The following is a 20,430-nucleotide window of genomic DNA, read 5'->3' as shown; positions in this document are numbered from 1 at the left end:
AATCATGTATTTTAATTAAATCATTATAATTTGATTTATTTGTAAAACATTTTACGATGTCATATTAGTATACTTTTTTAAAAAAAAAAAAGAGTTGATCTTTTTCCAACCCCCAAAATGAATCATTGTTTAAAGTAGAAGTATAACCTTAGACGTATGGGTGGCCCGGTTACATGTGAACTATTTTTGAGGTTTGACAACCTTCTTGATTAAATAAAAAGTTGTATGTGTGATGGCCTTCCACAGAATGCTTTTCCTTCCATTGTTTTTGCTCTGATTCTGACCCCTACTGGTTAGGTCAAAAGTGAGTACTTAATTGCTGGTTTCAGGCAGTAGAATAGAGCACAACTTCATTGCAAGACAGATCTTTCAAATTCTGTCACCCTTGTTTTGAAAATGAGAACCTCCAGCTTTAGAAAATCAAAACAATTTGCCAAAAAGAAAACTAGGAAGGGTGGGAATTGAGGTTTTCACCAGACCTTCTGTTTCCATGGCCGGCAGTAGCTCCATTTCATTTTGTTGTTTTCCTCATGCCACAGTGCATGCATAACTGTGCATTTGGTGAAATGTACATTGGTACATGGTCCTAAGCATGTTAATTCCTCTTCCAGGAAAAAAACATTCATGCTTAAAAGAAAGATATATAACTGATAAAAGCATTTAGCACTAATTAACAAAGTACATGAGTGGCTAGGTGACAGTGGATAAAGTGCTGAGCTTGGGGTCAGGAAGACTCATCTTCCTGAGTTCAAATTTGACATCAGATATTTACTAGCTGTGTGACCCTGGGCAACATGGTTAAAGTGTATAATCTTTTAGATATTTTATACCCTCCTTGATAATACATTATTTAAATTTTTAGCATTGATGTTATGTAGTAATATTGATCTATAGATTTTTTTTCTGTCTTGACTTTGAATGATTTAAATATTAAGCCCATATTCATATTATGAAAAGAAAGTGGGAAGACCCTTTAATTTCCTTTCATTGTAAACAGCTTACATATTATTTAAATTAGTTATTCTTAGATTGTAAGATTCTTGAGGACAAAAACTGCCTTTTGCCTCTTTCTGTATCCCCAGAACTCAGCACAGTACCTGACACATATGAGGGACTTAATAGATGTTTACTTAATTATATCAGAAAATTCACTGGTAAATCTTTCTGGTCCCGGATTTTTTTTCTCTTTTTTGGAATTCATTTGTGAGTTTTTCAGTTTATTTTTCTGAAATTGGGTTATTTACAGTTTGTTAATTCTGTTAATCTGGGAACTTTATGTTTTTGGAAATATTCAACCATTTCAAATAATTTGGGAGAGAATTTGGAACTCAAAGTTTTAAAAACAGACATTCAAAAACAACAAAAAGGTTTTTGCATGCAACTAGGAAATAAGATACACAGGCAATGGGGCATAGAAATTTATCTTGCCCTACAAGAGAAGAAGTGAAAAGGGGATGGGAGGGGAGTGGGGTGACAGAAGGCAGGGCTGACTGGGGAACGGGGCAACCAGAATATACGCCATCTTGGAGTGGGCGGGAGGGTAGAAATGGGGAGAAAATATGTAATTCAAACTCTTGTGAAAATCAGTGCTGAAAACTAAATATATTAAATAAATTAAATTAAAAAAAATGAAAAGGGTGAATTCACTACCAATGAAGAGGAAATTGAAGTAATAATCAGGAGATAGTTTGCCTAACTGTATGCCAACAAATCTGACAATCTAAATGAAGTAGATGAATATTTACAAAAATATACATTGCCCAGATTAACAGAAGAAATAAAATATTTAAATAATTGCATTTTAGAAAAAAAGTGAACAAATAATCAGTGAACTCCCTAAGAAAAAATCTAAAGGGCCAGATAGATTTACAAGTGAAACTTACCAAACATTTAAGGAACAATTAATTCCAATACTATATATACTGTTGGGAAAAATAGGTGAAGGAGTCCTACCAAATTCCTTTTATGACACAAATATAGTGCTGATACCTGAATCAGGGAGAGCCAAAACAGAGAAAGAAAATTATAGAACAATTTTCCTAATGAATATTGATGCAAAAATGTTGAATAAAGTATTAGCAAAGAGATTACAGCAATTTTTCACCAGGATAACATACTTAGAATTTCCAATTTAGTATTTAATTGAGGATACAAAGGAAAGTTGCATCCCCATAGTATAAAGCGGCAGTCATCAAAACTATTTGGTACTAGCTTAGAAATAGAGTTGTGGATCAGTGGAATAGATTTAGGCACAGAAGACACAGTAAATGACTATAGTAATCTTTTGTTTTATAAACTCAAGAATTCCAGTTTCTAGGATAAGAACTCACTTTTTAGCAAACACGTCTGGGAAAACTGGAAAATAGTATGGCATAGACCATCATCTCACACTCTATACCAAGATAAGATCAAAGTGGGCACATGATTTAGACATAAAGGTGATACCATAAGCAAATTAGAAGAGCAAGGAATAGTTTACCTGTCAGATCTATGGAGAAGGGAAGAATTTATGACCAAATAAGATTTAGAGAACATTATGAAATGCAAAGTAGATGATTTTGTTTACATTAAATTGAAATTTCTTTGCACAAAGAAAACCAACACAACCAAGGAAAGCAGAAAGATGGGAAACAAGTTTTACAGAAAATGTTTCAGATAAAGGCCTCATTTCTAAAACATATAGAGAACCGAGTCAAATTTATAAGAATCCTAGTCATTCCCCAGTTGATAAATGGACAAAGGATATGAACAGCAGTTTTCAGATGAATAAATTAAAGCTAAAGCTATCTATAGTCATATGAAAAAATGCTTTAAATCACTATTGATTAGAAAAATGCAAATTAAATCTGCTTTGAAGTACTACGTCATACCTATCACATTGGCTAATATTATAGAAAAGGAAAATGCTAAATTTTGGAGAAGATGTGGGAAGTTGGAACACTGATACATTGCTGGTGGAGTTGTGAACTGATCTAATCATTCTGGTTAACAATTTGGAACTGTGCCCAAAGAGAAACCAAACTGTATATACCCTTTGATCCAGTAATATCACTGCTAGTTCTCTATCCCAAAAAGATCATTAAAAAAGGGAAAAAGACCTACATGTAGAAAAATATTTATAGCACCTCTTTTTGTGGTGGCAGAGAAATGGAAATTAAAGGAATGCCCACCAACTGGAGAATGGATGAACAATTTGTGGTATTTGAATATAATGGAATACTGTTGTGTTATAAGAAATGATGAGCAGGCAGACTTCAGAAAAACCTGAAAAGACTTACATGAACTGATGCTGAGTAAAGTGAGCACAAACAGGAGAACAATATACACAATAATAACAACACTGTGTGATGATCAACTGTGATTTATTTAGCTCTTAGCAATACAGTGATCCAAGACAATTCCAAAAAAGTCATGATGGAAAATGCTATCCATATGCAGAGAAAGAATTATGGAGTCTGAATGCAGATCGAAACATACTATTTTTGCTTTTTTTTGTTTATTTGTGGCTTTTCCCTTTTGTTCTGTTCATTCTTTTACAACATGATTAATGTGGAAATAAGTTTATGGAAATGTTGTGCATATATAACATTATCAGATTGCTTGCTGTTTTGGGGAGGGAGGATAAAAGAGAAGAAGGGAGAAAAAATTTGGAATTCAAAATCTTATAAAAATGAATGTTGAAAACTATCTTTATCTGTAATTGGAAAAAAATAAAATACTGTTTACCAAATAAGTGTTTCTGGTAAAAGGTTCATGGATTTCACCAGTTTATCAAAGCAGACTAAGACCCACAAAAAGGCTAACCTCTGTTTTTCAGGAAAGGGACTATAAAACTACAAAAATCAAGGTACCATAAAATAATCTGTTGCAATTTATATTTAAGGGATGATTGCAAATAAAGCCTGTGCAAGAAAAAAATGTTTGGTAGAATTCACTTGTGAATATGTCTGGTCTGGGAAATTTTTTCTTAGGGAGTTCATTGATGATTTGTTCAATTTCTTTTTCTAAGATGGGATTATTTAAGTATTTTATTTCCTCTGTTAATCTGTTAATCTGAGTAATTTATATTTTTGTAAATATTCACCCATTTCACTTAGATTGTTAGGTTTATTGGCATATAACTGAGCAAAAAAGATCCTAATAATTGCTTTAATTTCCTGTTTATTGGTGGCAAACTCATCTTTTTCATTTTTGATACTGGTAATTTGGTTTTCTCCTTTTTGTAAATCAAATTAACCAATTTGATAGATTGATTTTATTGATTTTTTCATAAAACCAGCTCCTAGTTTTATCTATTAATTCAATGGTTTTCTTACTTTCAATTTTATTAATCTTTCCTTTGAGTTTTCAGGATTTACCTTTTGGTACTGGATATTTTTAATTTGTTCTTTTTGTAGTTTTTTAGTTGCATGTCCCTTTTATTGATCTGCTTTCTCTCTTTTATTGATGTAGTGTTTAGAAATATACATTTTTGGGGCAGTGGCCCAGTGAGTAGAGCACTGGCCCTGCCGTCAGGAGGACCTGAGTTCAAGTCTGGCCTCAGACACTTGACACATGTACTAGCTGTGTGACCTTGGGCAAGTCACTTAACCTCAATTACCCTGCTCCCCCCCCCAAAAAAAAAGAAATATACATTTTCTCCTAAGAACTGCTTTGGCTGCATCCCAAAAATTTTCATTCTTGTCATTCTCTTTAGTAAAATTATTGATTTTTCCCATGATTTGTTCTTTGATACACTCATTCTTTAGAATTAGATTATTTAGTTTCCAATTAATTTTAATCCCTCTTTCCTTGGCCCTTTATTGATTGTAATTTTTATTTTATTATGAGCTGAAAAGGATGCATTTAATAGTTCTACTTTTCTGCATTAGTTTTGAGGGTTTTTTTCTCTAATATATGGTCAATGTTTGTATAGGTGCCATTTACCACTGAGAAAAAGGTATTTGTTCTTACTCCCATTCATTTTCTCCAAAGGTCTATTATATCCAACTTTTAAAAAATTCTATTTTCTTGATTATTTTTTGGTTAGATTTATTTAGTTCTTTTTAAAAATTGTTTTATTATTTAATAATTTTTAGTTTTCAACATTGATTTCCACAAGATTTTGAGTTACAAATTTTCTCCCCACCCCAAGATGGCATATATTCTGATTGCCCCTTTCCCTAGTCTGTTCTCTCTTCTGTCACCCTGCTCCACCCCCCATCTTGTCCCCTTTCCCTTTACTTTCTTGTAGGGCAAGATAGATTTCTACACCCCATTGTTTGTATATCTTGTTTCCCAGTTGCATGTAAAACAACTTCTTTTTGAGCATTTGTTTTTAGAACTTTGAGTTTCAAATTCTCTCCCCTTTTCCCTCCCCACCAACCCTCATTGAGATGGCAAGCAATTCAACATAGGCCACATATGTATCATTATGCAAAACACTTCTATAACAGTCATGTTGTAAATGACTAACTATATTTCCCTCCAACCTGTACTGTCCCCCTTTATTCAGTTTTCTCCCTTCACCCTGTCCGTTTTCAAAAGTGTTTGCTTTTGATTACCTCCTCCCATGATCTGCCCTCCCTTCTATCATCCCTCTTCTCTTATCCTCTTCCCCCCCTACTTTCCTATAGGATAAGATACCCAATTGAGTGTGTATGTTATTCCCTACTTAAGTCAAATCCGATGAGAGCAAGATTCACTCATTCCCCCTCACTTGCCCCCTCTTCCCTTCCAATAGAACTGCTTTTTTCTTGCCACTTTTATGTGAGATAATTTACCCCATTCTATCTCTCCCTTGCTCCTTCTCCCAATATATTCCTCTCTCACCCCTTAATTGTATTTATTTATTTATTTTTAGATATCATCCCTTCATATTCAACTCAACCTGTGCCCTTTGTCTATATATATATATATATATATATATGTATATTCCCTTAAACTACCATAATACTGAGAAAGGTTTCATGAGTTACAAATATCATCCAAATCCTTTTTGATCTCTTCCATGGACTGAGCCCAATTCATATTTTTCTTGGAGGCTTTTGATGTAGGCTCTTTGACTTTGTTGACTCCTTCTGACTGTAGGTTTTGATCTTCTTTTTCACGAAAAAAAAGATTCTATAATCTGCATCCTTTTCTGCTTCTTGTTCATGTTCCCAGCCAACTACTTGACCCTTGAGATTTTTGTCAGGGTATGACTGCCTTCAGAGTGGCTAATGCTTTCTCCCAGGCTTCAGGGGTCTTGCAGTGCTGTTTTCAGAGCTCCTTCTACACAGCAAGCTTTGCCACACCAGCACTCCTCTTTCCCTAAGAAACATCAACCCAAATCCAAGCAGGGCTAACCAAGAGAGCCCTGTCTCTGTGCCAGCCAAGCACTCCCTGCATTCCCGGTCTGATCTGCCATTTAATTCCTCCTACCAGGTGGACCTGGAACCAGAAGCAGCCACAGTTGGAGCTCTGGAAGCAGCTGCAGGAGCTACTGCTGCTGCTGCTGCTGCACCACCTCCACTGACCCAGGGCTGGGGCCGGTCCGGACACTTCTCTCACCCAGATCCAGCAGTTTTGCACTGACCTGCTAAGTTGTCTTTGGCATTTGTGGACTGAGAAGTCTGTAACTGCTACAGCTCAGTGATTTGTGGCCCTGAAGCCTGCTCCACCTGATCTGTTCCTAGCCTGGTCGTTTCTGGCCAGGTCCACACTGGGCTGCACTCTGCTCCCAGTATGGTGTGATAGACCCTTCCCAGTGACCATCCAGGCAGTCCTGGGCTGGAGATCTGCTTCCCTCTGTTATTTTGTTGGTTCTGTAGCTCTAGAATTTGTTCAGAGCCATTTTTACAGGTGTGTGGAGGGATTTGGGGGAGACCGTAAGAGAGTCCCTATTTTCCAGCCACCATCTTGGCTCTGCCCCCCTAGATTTATTTAGTTCTTAGAGGGGAAAGTTGAGGTCCCCCACTAATATAGCTTTATTATTTATTTCCTCCTTTAACACATTTAACTTTTCCTTTAATCCTTTGGATTCTATACCACTTGGTGCATATATGCTTAGTAATGATACTGTTTCATTGTCTATGGTACCTTTTAGCAAGATGTAGTTTCCTTGCTTATCTCTTTTAATTAGATTTATTTTTGCTTTTGCATCATCTGAGATCATGATTGTTGCCCCTACTTCTTTTAGTCTCTACTTTTTTCAGTCAAATCTGTGAAAGCTCTTTCTTTCATGCCTCTTTTGTGAGATTGTTTTGCCCATTCTGTCTCTCCTTCCTACTTCTTCTGTTTTAAAAAAAAAATCATTCCTTCAGACAGTTCACTCCTATACCCTATGTGTATGCCTTGTAACTGCCCTAATAATGATAAAGTTCTTAGGAGATACAAGTATCATCTTCCCATGTAGAAATGTAAATAGTCTAACCTTATTGATTCCCTTGTGATTTCTCTTTCCTATTTACCTTTTTATACTTCTCCTTAGTCTTGTATTTGAAAATCAGATTTTCTCTTCAGCTCTGGTCTTCTCATAAATGTCATGAAAGCCTCTATTTCATTAAATGCTCATACCCCCCCCCAAGAATTATGCTCAGTTGCACTGGGTAGATGAGCCGTAGTTGTAATCATAGCTCTGTTGTCCTTCAGAATATGACATTCCAAGCCCTCTCATCCTTTAATGTAGGAACTGCTAAATCCTGTGTTATCCTGACTATGGCTCCATAATATTCCAATTGCTTTTTATGGCTGCTTGCAGTATTTTCTCTTTGACTTGAGAGCTTTGGGAATATTCATTTTCAGATCTCTCTCAGGAGATGATGGTGGATTCTTTCAATTTTTGTATTACCTCCTTCTTGAAATATGATGTCTGGGCTTTTTTATCATGGCTTTCAGGTAATCTAGTAATTCTTAAATACTCTCCTTGATCTGTTTTCTCAGTTAGTTGTTTTTCTTATGAAATATTTTGAGGGATGTTATTTGGAAGATGAATAAGATTTGTTTTGCTTGTCCCAAGTGAGCAGGACTATGAATTACAGAAAAAAAATTCAAAAAGGCAAATATATGTATGATTTTAAGAAAGAAAAAAACTTACAAACCAGACCTATCCAAAAGTGAAGTGGACTAATTTACATTGGATGTCCTTATGGAAAGTGCATATGAACTCTTGATGGAAGCATTATAGAAAGAAATCTTTTTCAGGTATAGGTTGGACTAGGTATCTAAATTTTTCCCTTCCAACTCTGAAATGCTGGGATTCCATGAATCTGCATCTGTGGGATGCCTAAAGCAGCAGACATCAAAGTGGGGGGCCTTGACCTGATTCTAAGGGAAATGTAGTCTGATCCCAAGAGATATATGATCAGCCAAGAGGAGAATGACAAATGGGTCAAATTCTGCCCTTTCAGAGGTAGCCAGTTTTGGTGTTTGTCTCCAAAATGACCATACCTACCATATGCCCTGACACCTTCCTCCAAATATCTCCTTTTCTCTGTGCTATGTAGCATCCAAAATTCCTTGCTTCTCCCCTGGGCCTGAGGGCCATCATAACCTAACCATTACTCAAGAATCCACAATGAAAACTTTGCAGGTGTCATTGGGAAAATCTCCCTCCCCAAGAATACCTATTTTCTGTACCCCATATTATCTTCTGGCTATAAGAGGCACCCTTGGAGGACTTTGTTTTCGGGGCTGGTAATCTGCGAGTAAGACCGTTGAGTGGGTATGGTAGTAACAAATTCTAAACCCTTCCCCAATGCAAGTTAGGTTAGTTTTTCCTTAAAGGATATTGAGAGAAAAGGATCAGACTATTGACTTCACTTTCTCATTGCCTGAGTACAAAGCCGCACCCAAGGAGTGCAAACGTCACTCTGATGCTTGGATGATGGCTCACCTTGCTCATAATCTTAAAGTGTCCTTGATGCCTATCTTTATTGAATATCTTATCCTTCTAAGACCACACAAACCTCTTTTAGATAATTTTTGAATGACCAGAAAGTGTCTCATTTTTTCCAGTAGCAAAATTAAATTACCAGGATAATAACCTAAGTCAGGTCTGGACCAGAGCAGTAGAATAGATTGGATAGGATGCCCAGACTCTCCTTCACCCCAAACATTGTCAGTTCTCAAATCTTGTCTTTTCAGTCACCACAAAATCTTTCATATGTCTCTTCTCTACTCATATGATCCTATCTCATGCCCTCATAGCCTCATAGTTATTTCAACAACCTCATAATTTTTCTCCTTGTTTCAAGTATCTCCTTTCTCCATCTTCCACTCAAATGCCAAAGTGATTTTCCTAAAATTCAGATCTGATCACACTACTCCCTCATCCAGTACACTCCAGTGGCTTCAATTTCCAATCTAAAGATGGTTATACTTAAAAAGGAGATCTAAGTCAAATATGAATGCATTATTTTTTTTCTCTTGCTCTGCCATCCAATAGTAAACTATTTTCTTCAAGCAGCAGTCTGCCCCTGGCTGTTCAACCTGTAAACATATTTTTTAAAAACCTATTTAGTTGTCTTTTTTATCTTTGGTTATATTTCTCTCCCTATTCTTTTAACAGAGAGCTCTCCATGAAGCCACTCTGTTATCTTCACATACCTCTTCCTTCCCTTCCTCACTGAGATTATTTATAATGAGGTATAGAGGAAAGAGTGTTAGGTTTGGAATAAGGAGACCTAAGTTCAAATCTCTTTGTGCCACTTGCTATTTATAAGATTCAAAGGAAATCACTTAACGTCTTTGCCTCAGGTCACTCATCTGTAAAAGGGATATAATCTTACTCATACTTTAAAATGATTATTGTAAATGTAGTATTTTCAAAACCTAAAAGTTACATACTATATAATATTATGATTTTTTTTGCAGTTTTGTTCTTGGAAATCTTCAATGCCTCTTAAGCCATTTCCTTTATAAGAAATGACACTGTACTTATTTGAAATCTTCTTTATGCCAAGATATACATATGACTGTTCAGTATTCTCTTAGATTGTAGTTATCATATAAGATGACATAAGTTACAGATGAAGAAGTGGGTAGTTAATATTGTACAAATCTGGAATCATAAATAGACAAAATAGTCATGAAAGTTCCATGTATAGTCTAGAGGAGCCAAAGGCAAATCGTCCCTTCCTAGATGACTCTAATAAATTAACTCTAATAGGTAGAATTGAGGAGCCCCTTGGAAAGATTAGTGAGAAGAACTTTGAAAATGATAAATAATAAACAGTGGGTAGCAGGGCAGTGGAAGATACATATCAAAGAAAAAAAAAACAAACTCTACAAAATCAAGATAAGACAAGACTGACTTTGCACTAGCATGGATGAAAACGATTTCATTAGCCATTATATGCCAAAGGACAAGTCTTAATAAGCAGCATAGTGTGGTTATTAGAACACCAAATATGATATTAGATTGTATAAGAAGTAGTACAGATAAGAATCATGGGGTCATTCTTCCATCACATTCCATAATGGTCAGCTATTTATTTGGGTGGCATAATGCATAAAATATTCCTAACATTAAAAGGTAATTGGGAAATTACCTTGGAAGGAGAAGGGGGAGCATAAAATATTTTGCTACATCTATATGTCACCAATGATTCTTGTGCTCAGAAGCCATGGGTCCTCTGATAGTGATAACCCATATGTGTTCATATATAGGAGATTCATACTAAGAGAACCATCAGCTTTTTAATACAGCATGTCATATAAATGTTGAAACAGTTAAATTGTGATAGATCATTTTTACCTAATTTGAAAAATAACCCCAAGTTGAGCATGTCGCACCTCTTCAGAGTTTGGTTTTTGCAAACAAAACAAAACAAACTTCATTTCTTTTTACAAACACTCTGGGAATGTTCCAGATGCTACATTATAGATTATTTCACACATTATCATTGTCTTTGGAGATTTTTCAGGGCTTGGCCTTCCTCAGCTATTACCTCTTCTCCCTGCCCTGGAATTTATCTAAAGAACTGATAAAAATACATATAGTCCTTTATGATAACAATATCAACAACTTCATCAGCAGTTTTATACCTCTGGAATTGAAGTTCATCCTGTTTTATTTGATCATATAATTTCCAGTCTCCTGTCAAGTTTTCAAGCATCAACCACTGCCTCATACTGGTTCCCATGGCTTTCAGTGTGAAAAAAATTAAACACAACAAAAAGTGAAAAGTTCTTACTGTCAAATCTGAGTCTAACTTAGTCTTCATACAAGAATTTCTTGTGAGAGCATATAAGAGACATACTATCTTCATTATTTCGTGTATTATGTAATTTTCTGCTGCAGAAACTTTTAGGAACTGAAATATAATTTATTCATGTGAAAAAACCAAGCTCTCTGGATCGTTTGAAGAGGCTGTATTCTTTCAGTTGCTTTTAGGTCATCTAGGTCATTCCGTTGCTTTTAATATATAACATGTAGCGAATTTATTGGCTGAAATGTTGGTGATTCCAGACCATCTGAGCTGCCATCCAGATCTGATATGTTTAAGTAGCATGACATTTTTCACAATGAATATATCTCACTTTCTGGCCTACCTGAGAAAAAGATTATCTCTGCCAGTCATAACTGTGATAGAGTACACGTTGGTCTGTGTTTGGTTTTTTTTTGCATGTGGGAAGGCAGGGCAATTGGGGTTAAGTGAGTTGCCCAAGGTCACATATCTAGTAAATGTGTCAAGTGTCTGAGGCCAGATTTCAACTCAGGTCCTCCTGACTCCAGGGCTATGCTCTACTCACTGTGCCACCTAGCTGCCCCAGTCTGTTTTTTTTAATCCTTTTTCTCCTTTCTTTCTAAAGTCTATCCCATGGATTTGGAAACTCATAGGCATTGTGGAGCTACATAGAAGCAAACTTGTTTAATGGGTTTAGGGAGGTACAAGTCTTGAGAAGCTTGCTTTTTCACTTAGCTCTGTGGTATTTATCTTGCTCTTGTGTTTTAATTAAATTTCCTCTCCTTTAAAGTCCTGTGTTATATAGTGCTTGATCATTGTCAGTTAATCAAGGACAAGTGGGGCAGGAAGGACCAAACCAGTACTATAAGATTTACATCCACTGATAGCATACAAACTGGTGGAAGGTGCAGATTTTCAACTTAGTAGCTTTTGTCTTTCTGAAGAGTCTCAGATTGTCACAGATTGCCTTCTTTTTCTTCTGTGGTTATCACCATGAATTTGGAGATATGGGTTCTATGGGATTGTTTATTAGTCTTTCATGATTGATAATTCACCCTGAATTCAGTTGGCTACATATGTCTGCACTATGCATATCTCTTTCAATCACTACTCAACTTAAGACTCATCAGAATGTAAATCAATGGATTGTCCAAACTTAAAATCAACATCCATGCACCATCTCAGAACTTGTCAGCTTTCATCACTCATTGCAAAGTCAAGTACTTAAGGCTGTGTAGGTAGGATGATATTGTCTTCTAATGGTAAATATAGGTGGCTTCTGGTGTCCATCTCTTTCTTGGTATAAAACTGCTTTTAAGCTCTCCAACCATGTATCAATGCATGACACACAAGAGGTCTTGAAAGAGCCACCAGTGGTGCATGTGGAAAGTATTTGATGAGTCCTTGAAAGCTGCCTGCTCATATTCCTCATTACAACAATTTCTGTATGATTCTAGGGCTTTCAAAACAGATCATCCCTTTTTGTCCTTCTGCCTTTGGTTCTTTGTGACCACTGAGAAAGGTCATTGAGTGACTTAGTGATGATTGCCTGTTTCTTCTCAAGATTTTAATAGCAGTCATATAATTATTCAAAAATCTTTAGCTCCCAGAAATCCTTTGGATAAGGCCAGGTGCCAAGTGCTTCTGATTTCTCTGGTCATTACTCATTCCTTACATTATGCACATCATTTTCAGAGGCTCTAAAGAATCAGTGTTTGTTAATTGACACCTTTAGCCTGCTGGCTTCTTCCTTGATCAAGTGCTTTATGTAGGCTTTCCTCTGGCCCTTCTAGTGACTTTACATAAACAGTGAGATCATCCAGATATATCAACAGCTCCAAACAATTAACGTCACAACTATTTCTGTGAGCACCAAAAAGTAGTGGATGCCTCCTAAATTCATCGGCCCATGTGCTGGTAGGAACCTATTGAATAGATGAAGGCCATCTTTTCCCATGAGAATTCATTGTATTTTAACTCCCTCATCAGTCTGATATTCTTCTAAGATTTATAGGCCTTGTTCCTTTTATCACCACTTTCTGGAGTAGTCTTCAAATGTTATAATAATTGGAGGCCTTCTCTCTTTCATGTTGAATAGTATTGAAGAACTATCATTAAATAGCCTGAATGCTCTCTGTGCCACCAAAATATCCATCTACCCTTGACAGGAACACTAGTACCATGACCTTGGGATGCTTCATGTTCTGTTTTTTAAGAGATCATATGAGACCAAAAGTGGTACCTCTTGGGTATTTCATTAGCTTCTTGACCTTTTCTGTATTAATCCTCAGACACTTTTGCATTAGTTTGGTGGCATGTCCTAGAAAGAATACAAAGGATTCATCCTCTCTTCTTGGATTGGGATGTCCTTTTAAATAGAGCTATGATTTCCCATACTGTGTCCCTTGTAGTAATACTAGTAGAATGATATTCTATTTTCCATAATGAGTCATTGTCACAGAGCCATTAGTTGCTAATGAAGATATGGATACCAGGTCACTATTGAGAATGGTGTTTCCACTGAATCATGAGCCACTGAGGATTGTGCTACCTCAATCTATAGCAGGAATTTCACTTCATTCTAAATCACTCCTTCTTTTGGTAGAAATCTTTTAAATGTTCTCATTATTTCTTGGTCAGAAATGGCAAGAGGCAGAGAAGTATCAGAGCTAATAACTAGTTCCTAACAGTTCTATTTGTTATTAAAAGTTTTATCTTTGGGGATATTATTATGTTCCACTGTGTAAAACTGTATACATAACAAAGCTACTGCTTTATCTTTGTTCTTTTGTCTCTGAGTCTGTACTCTATATTCCCCCAACATGCACAGAATAGCATTACCATCACAATCAGTAGGTTTCACCAAAACCAGAAGTGTTCAATGAATGTCAAGTCTCATTACTGAGTACCAGTTCTCTTCACCATGGTCACTATTCAGCCTAGCAGTCAGATAGGCAGGATACAGTGACAGTTCCACAATATCATTTCAGAAATAAACAACAATATGTCAGTGGCATTTTGTGACACAACAATATGTCATCATTTGAATAAGCTGATCTGGTCTTCAGGAATTTTCACTGGGAACCTTTGTGGTCAAATTTAGTCTTTTAAAAAGATTTAGAAAATAAAAGGGAAAAATCATTAATGTGTGCTTATAATACAAAAGCAGGTAACCTTAGCTTGAGTTAATGCTCAAAACTCCAACATTATAAAAAGAAAATAACAGACAAGCCAGAAACAGATCATGGGTCCTTCTTAGGTCTCCATATGATTGGAACTCCTCACTACTTCCTAACTTTCTAATGCTGTTTTCTTCTCTCTCTCTCATACAGACATATATTCATATACTCATTATTTATTCAAATCCATAGAGATCAGCCCACAATCCAGTGAATCACTATGCCAGATAAGACCCAGTAACACAATGTCAATGCAAAAAGGAATTTAATTAAAAGATAATATTGTATTAAATAACACAGAATTGTGTCAGGGAGCAAAAGTTTTCAGTAGACACACCAAACAACTACCACCTGGCTCTTCTTGATCACTTCCTTCTCTGCCAGTGCACTAGAGTTCTAGCTGTATACTTCTCTTAGCCTCACTGTCTAGAAATAACTTTCATACTCTCCAAACAGCCTTCTGATCAGTGCCATGGTCTTCTCAGGAACCAGAGAAGCTTCTCTGTGCATCTCTCCATATCTCTCCATTTTATTTATTTTGCTTCAGGCTCTCCTTTTCAGCTCTTGTAACTTTACCTTTTACCATCCCCAAGAGACTCTATTCCTTCTTAAAACTGGGCATACTGGAAGTGTACCTATCCAGTTAGAAGGAATGAGGCTGTTAAGATTATTTATTATCTTCTAGGACAGGTAGTTCACAGAGAATTTTCCCCAATGGACCAGGTTTTCTTGGCACAAATGAAATTTGGGATATGTTCACTGTGAAAATTTGGAATGTGTTTGCTTTTGTATGTCTCTAGATTCCAGGCTGATGACTGAATTTTAAAAAATACATTTACAGTCATCAAGAATATAGTTAACTTTTTAAGCTGTTCTCTTGAATTTGGCAATGTTCTTATCTTTATGGAATTAAAATTCTACCTGAAAGAACAAAGAAAGAAAACAGAATAGTTTGCATTGAAAAATATCCCCGTTAGTCTAAATACCATCTCTACTCTGCAACTTTTGAAGCTAACTTTTCTAATGGATTTGAGAAGATTGAATTGTTAATAAAGGTAAGCCTTCTTGTACTTTGGGCTTGTAGTTATGGTATTTTAGTTCAAATATGGAACTCCAGTAGTCATATTGAATTCAATTTTGATAGTGTACCTTTAAAGTGATTTTCATGTAAACATAAATTACCGATAAATATCATCTTGTTTATTTAAAGTAGCCTTCAAATGTTATTAATATGAAATGGTAAAATTAGTTAATATCACTCTTGTTTTATTCATATAGATTTTAATTTAGAAAGTCTGTTCTGTGTGTCAGTGTTATTTGAATAAGTCTTGGGAGAATTACATTATTGCACTGGTGGATACAGAATGATTCTTTTAGACCACAAGACTAATAATTTTTAACAATATCTAAAAACATTGTAGGAAAAACTTGAACCATGCTGGCACCAGGGACAGACAAGCATGAAAGATTAATGTAATCTTGTATATAATGATGCACATTCTTACACAAAAAATCCATCTGCAAGTGTCATGTCAGTCAGGAGAAATCTTTGATGGGTGGATACAGCTGGGCTGTCTCTTCTGGCAAAGCTGCCCTGGAAAATGCTAAATGTGGTTATGATGTTTTGTGCCATCTGCAGTATGCCAGTTTATCGTGTCTTTGCTGGCATTTACAATACTACATAGGGCATCAACAACCACAGGGACAGCAATGTAGAGTGACAGATTCATTTCCTCTAGAGGCTACAGACACTGGTGTGCACTTGCACCACCATCATTGCCTTCCTCCTCCTCCTCCTTACATTAGAACCTATTGTTACTGGTGTTTGGCTTAATTTTCCATTTCCTCATTCAGCTTCTCTTCATAGTCTACCAATTCTGGACAAACACATTTTTGTTTAATATGTTAATCTTCTATGAAAAATTCAGCCAGTTTATTAATTTAAGGATTACCAATATAATTTAATATTTTCTGTTAGATGCCAACTAAGCATGCCTTATTTTTTAAAAATACTATTGGTGCTAATTTCCTTAGATATAAAGCACATACTTCTTAATTTAGAAACACTAAATGGGTTAACAGCAAGCTAAATTAGAAAGTTGCTAGGTATGGGGTAACATCAAATAATTTTTTAGTTGAATAAATATATAACAGTATTTTCCACAAAACTATAAAAGTCAGGGAAATTCCAGAGAGTCTTTTCCCATGATTAAAATGTATTCAAGAATAAATGTTGTTTTATTGCTTTACCATATGTTTATGATAACATTGTGCCAGACCAAGTTAAACAGTGTTAAACACATTTAATTTTAATTTTTAAAATATTTTCATGTGTTTTTAAATAGTAACAGAATATGAAGGACATGCTCTGTCACTGCTAAAGGAATGTGAACTTCAAGAATTTGATGGGTAGGTTGTGTTATTTTACACATAATAAATGATTCTTTTTATTGTAGAATATTTTGGAATTTTGACTTTTGAATACTTAAACCAAAAATTATTCATATAATGATTATTGAACAATGTACTGTTACCCAAGAAAGGGTCCATGGCATAATGGAAAGAGACCAAGCTTCAAGACATTGGTTCAAGTCTCACCTGGGAAACATACTGACTGTGTGACCATGGACAAGTCTCTTAATTAACCTTTCATTTTCCCCTGGCAATGATTTAATACTATAAATTACAGTGCAGGTGCCAATTTATATAGATAGAGTTTCCTAACCAGGATTTTCCTAATACAATGAAATCATAGGACTCATTCAAGGGGGAAAAAGTATTCTCACTAACAGAAATCTAGAGCTATTGGTAAGGAGGATTTAGCGTTTAGAAGTGGGAAAATAAAGGTTTTTCCTTATGATGCTATAAACCTGGTTGTTTATTGCCAATGGATTTCCAAGATGTGGTAGATGGAGTGTGTGATCCACCTCTCATAAATTTATTAGTCACTTAAGAAACTTATACTAAATTTCTATACCATACTAGGTATTGTGCCAAGCACAAGGATGAAAAGAAAGGCAAAAGATGGTCCTGATTTCAAGGAACTCAGCCTTTTAAAAATTTTAAATAGGTACTTTATGTATAGGAAAAAAAATTACACAGCTAAAAATAATATAACCTCTCTCTGTGCTCTCATAGCATTTTATTGTGGTTATCTTATTTGACCTTGAATTAATCTGTGAAAGTACCACGGGAAAGGTAGTTTCTGAGCTGGACCTTGAAGAATAGCCAGTATTTTGATACAGAGAGATGATGGCAGAGCAGGGATATGATTTGGATGGGGGAAAGCCATTCTAGGTGAAAAAAAAACAATATGACAAAGGAATGGGGGCTTTTTCATGCATGTAATCCAATTCCCTCCCTCCATGTAGTGGGAGAATATGTAATTACATGTTTATAATTATTCCCATAGAGGCAACGTAGTATTGTGTGGATAGAGTGCTGTTCAAGAGGCTGAGTATTCAAATATGGCCCAAACTCTTAGTTTGTGGCTACGGCAAGTCACTTAACTTGTTTAGGTTTCTAGTAATGCCTTAGTGCTTATCTCTTTGAGTAATAGAATGGCATGATGGATGGAGTTGGCCTCAGAAAGAACAGTATTCAGGGCAGCTAGGTGGCACAGTGAGTAGAGCGCTGACCCTGTAGTCAGGAGGACCTGAGTTCAAATTCGGCCTCAGACACTTGACACACTAGATGTGCGACCTTGGGCAAGTCACTTAACCCCAATTGCCCTGCCTTCTCCCCTTAAAAAAATGGCTTAAACAAAGACCAGTATTCTGATCCTTCCTGAGATGTTTTCTGAGTTTTCTCCTCCATAAAAAGGGGTTAATAGTAGCATTTACCTCACAGCAAGAATCAAATGGTGTATTAAAAAGCTTTGTAAACCTTAAGAAAAAAAGTAAAGGCCTGCAGGCAGAAAAGTATGGGGTGGGTCTGTGAAAGAGTAGGCAGCCAGTATATCTGGAGAATGTGGGGCATGACAGGGAGTGGTAAGAAATGTCTGAAAAGTTAGGTCGAAACCAAATGATTGAGAACCTTGAATATCATACTCAAAAGTTTACTCTTCTTGTTTTTTCTGCCTTGCGAGTGCTAGAGAAAGAGAATGGGAAGTTTCTGATCCAGAGGGTGACATGATTAAAATAGTCCTTGAAGAAAATTACTCTAGTAGCTAGCCGTGTGTTGGAAGGACTGGAATGGGACAATAATATTTTCAAGGAAAGCTAAAGCAAGAGGTATTGAGGATGTTGAATTTATTAAACATTTGAAAGAAACACACCAAGCTTTGCATAAGAGACTTGCAATTTTATTTACATTTCTCTTTTTCAATTCTACTAGGTGTATAGAAGTTAAAATAAAATTGTTAAATAAAACCTCAAAATAAGTAAGGAAAACTTAAATTGTGATAGTGGAAATGAAAAGAAAGGGATGAATGTGAAAATCTGTTGTGGAGGTAGAGTCTGTAAGATTTGGCAATAAATTGCTTGTTGAGGGTAAGAGAGGAAGAAATCAAAGCATTTTCTAAGGAGGTTTGCCTGCGTACTGATGGTGAAGCCATTAATGGAGACAGGGAAGATGGGATGATGAGCTAATTTGGGAGAGAAGATGATATTCTTTGTTTTGGACAGAGTGAATAAAAGTATTTAGTTATTTCCCACAAAAATACTTAAGTAATTGTTTCCTCTTGAACCGAATTGATTTGCATTGATTTCTAATTTTCATCATCTTGAAGTACTGTTTTATTTAGTGCTTATAATCATTCAAAAACTACAGTATACATCTTATCTGATAAAACCCATCAATATAACATTTCTTTTTCTTTCCTTTCCTTTTGTTTTGCTCAAATTCTGATGTTACTTTTAAACAGCCAGTCAATTTTGTCTTGTTTGTGTCCTATGTAAGGAGTTATAATACTAGGAGTAATTAATTCAATGTCATTTTTAAACTGTTCTATTTGGAATTGATTTACATGAGAAAAAATGGGAAATGATATTTTATTGTGCTTCTAAGGAGTTAGAAATAATAATTAGGAATAAGGAAAAGTAAAAATCTCAAAGAGAATCTTAACAGATGAAGAGTGAAACCAAAAGTAAAGGAGTAGACTTTTGAAAAAACATTTAAAACATGTGGTGCATTTATGGATTATACATTAATTACTTGTTGGTATCTGATCCTTCAATGAATCAAAAAATAAAAGTACTTCAAAAACATGTGATTTATGACAGAACGAGTATTAGAAAAAATTGATGGAAAAGAATAGGATAACATAACAACTATTTTCAAATTACTTTTAAGATTATGAAGTTGTTATTAAAAAAAGAATATGAAGTTGTTGAATTTTGCTTGATCTGAACCTAGTACACTGTTTTTAATGGATTGCTTAGAGAGGTAGTTAACATTTGTGCATTTAGTGTTAGTTTGTTTCTTTAAAATATATAAGTTAAATGCGTTTTGACTACAGTCATCCTATGATCTTTTTTTGCCGTGACTTGGCTTTTGTGAGTTGCTAAATGTTTTCATAGATTATTTTGCCTTGTAGTTCTTTAGAGCCTGTTTCTTTGTGACTGGTAATCAAAGCAGGAAGAGAGCAGAAAATTTTCTTGCACATTTCTTTGTCCTTATCAGTAATACAGAAGGATCTTAGAAAAACTTCTGCCATATACAAAACACTCTGCTAAGTGCTAAGGATATGAAGACAAAAATGAGAGTCCCCACTTTCAAGAAGTCTGCATTTTACATGCAATCACACATACATACATATATACATACTCACACACATATACACATACATAACATACACATAAAGTTATTTTAAGGAAATAATTATAATAGTAGCTAGTATTTATATAGTACTTTAAGTTTTAAAAAGCACTTTACAAGTATTATTTTGTTTGAGCCTCACAACAACCTTAGGAAATATTTGCTATTATTATCCCCATTTTACAAATGAGGAAAGGGAGACAGACCAGAGTTAAGTGACTTGCCCAGATTATACAGTTGTTCAGTGTATGGCCATATTTGAACCCTGGTCTTCCTGGCTCTAAATCTGTAGCTGGCTGGGGATGGGATGGAGGGATCAGGAAAAGCTTTCTGTTGATAACTGG

The 20,430-nt window shown here is 35.5% G+C and overlaps 1 protein-coding gene across 2 annotated transcripts in view; it reads left to right on the top strand.

The window, feature by feature from the left end:
- The window catches only part of CERKL (ceramide kinase like), a 164,721-nt gene that overhangs the window by 97,921 nt on the left and 46,370 nt on the right, over positions 1-20,430 (top strand). For both annotated transcript variants that reach the window (XM_036743446.1, XM_036743447.1), the window contains exon 4: positions 16,675-16,738. In XM_036743446.1, the coding sequence (XP_036599341.1) occupies positions 16,675-16,738 (64 nt within the window). The remainder of the gene's footprint in view (positions 1-16,674; positions 16,739-20,430) is intronic.

Source organism: Trichosurus vulpecula, chromosome 2 (assembly GCF_011100635.1).
Source record: "Trichosurus vulpecula isolate mTriVul1 chromosome 2, mTriVul1.pri, whole genome shotgun sequence".
Lineage (NCBI taxonomy): Eukaryota > Metazoa > Chordata > Mammalia > Diprotodontia > Phalangeridae > Trichosurus > Trichosurus vulpecula.
Note: the sequence above shows the minus strand (reverse complement) of the source record. Positions and strands in the feature narration are given on the sequence as shown.